This window comes from Penaeus monodon, chromosome 19 (genome assembly GCF_015228065.2).
Source record: "Penaeus monodon isolate SGIC_2016 chromosome 19, NSTDA_Pmon_1, whole genome shotgun sequence".
In the NCBI taxonomy this organism is placed as follows: Eukaryota; Metazoa; Arthropoda; class Malacostraca; order Decapoda; family Penaeidae; genus Penaeus; species Penaeus monodon.
The window spans coordinates 14,573,008-14,574,385 of NC_051404.1; the positions used below are offsets into that span (position 1 = coordinate 14,573,008).

The following is a 1,378-nucleotide window of genomic DNA, read 5'->3' on the forward strand; positions in this document are numbered from 1 at the left end:
TACTGAGAAGTAGTGAAGTTCGAAAGGAAGTAGAATGGTATTTTTTTAAGGACAGAAAACAGGAGTGAAGTGTAAAAGGAAATGGGAGGAAAATCGGTGGTCAGCAGAGGAAGAAGTGAAAGAAAATTGGGATAAATATTAAATTGACAGTGGATAGTAATCGAGAAAGATGAAGAAAAAATATGAAGAAATACATTATTAAAATATGAATTATCTAATTTGAAGAAAAAAAAATCTACAGAGAAAAGTTAGGAGAAAATGCAAGACTTCTTAAGAAAACAGAAGGAATGGTGCCTCCTTTACCTTATAGTGTGTTTTAATGTGATCTGTATATATTTAAAGTGTTTATCTAGATTGTGGATGAAGACTTTTAGGTTTCAAGACGGGAAATCGTTGCTCAGTTTTGTCTTATTATATATTACGGTTTCTTTGTCTATCTTATAATGTAAGTTTATATTACAAACGTAATATGATTTCGTTCTCTCAGTCACATTTTTTTGTCAGATGATTCTCTTTACTTATTCATTCTTTATTCCCTTTCCTCAAACCTCAACAGATATTCACTCCATAACATATTTTTAAAAATCATCCCTGTTTATTAAAGCTGATTACGGGAAAATGAATACTGGAAGGATAAACTTAAACATATTTTCATTATTCACATATATGAGCGGATTCATTATACTTATTCCTTACTTTCTCGTAAATTTAAAATGCCCATACAGATATCATGCACATTCTTCGCTCTTTAAAAGAATAGTTTTATTCCTATTTTTACCGACACTATTGTACCGTTTAGATGAGAAACGACAATGCTAGAATGTATCTTATCTGGAACAAGGTTTATGCAAAGCAAGGATAGATCATGGCAAAGACTGGAAAGAATCGTTATAGATGAAGGAACGGAAATGGAGATGGAAAAGAAAAGTGAAAAAGGCTGAGAATAGAACAGGGAAAATGGGAAGCATAGAGTCGGTAATGAGAGATGTCCAGTCAACTAGGCAATTGTGGTCACATTCCCTACCTAAAACGGGGTTGACAGTGTAAAGCTTCTTCGGAAACTGACAGTCTTTGCATCATACGTGGGTTTTGGTTCTCCCCCTACCTCCCCCCCCCCTCTCTCTCCATCTGTGCTTGCCTTTGTGTCTGTTTCTCGTGCTATTTATGGTATATTAGTCAAGGTCATTCGTGCAAGGTGTCACCTAAAGTGACAAAAGCATTAGAGTCTATACGTTTTATTTTAAAATCTAGTCTTTCCACACGATTTCTGTCTTTAGTCTCGTAAGAGTTTGATAACTCTGAATTTATATTGTAGGAAATCCACTTGCATTAGAAAGTCTATAGTAAGGCCCGATATTATATTCAGTGATATAGGTTT

The 1,378-nt window shown here is 34.3% G+C and overlaps 1 protein-coding gene across 1 annotated transcript in view; it reads left to right on the forward strand.

The window, feature by feature from the left end:
- LOC119585081 overlaps positions 1–842 on the forward strand; it is a gene marked incomplete in the record, with an annotated part of 22,863 nt that extends 22,021 nt beyond the window's left edge. Inside the window, 1 exon segment of the mRNA XM_037933701.1 lies at positions 1–842. Within this exon segment, the coding sequence (XP_037789629.1) occupies positions 1–6 (6 nt within the window).
- Between the last annotated feature and the right edge of the window lie 536 nt (positions 843–1,378).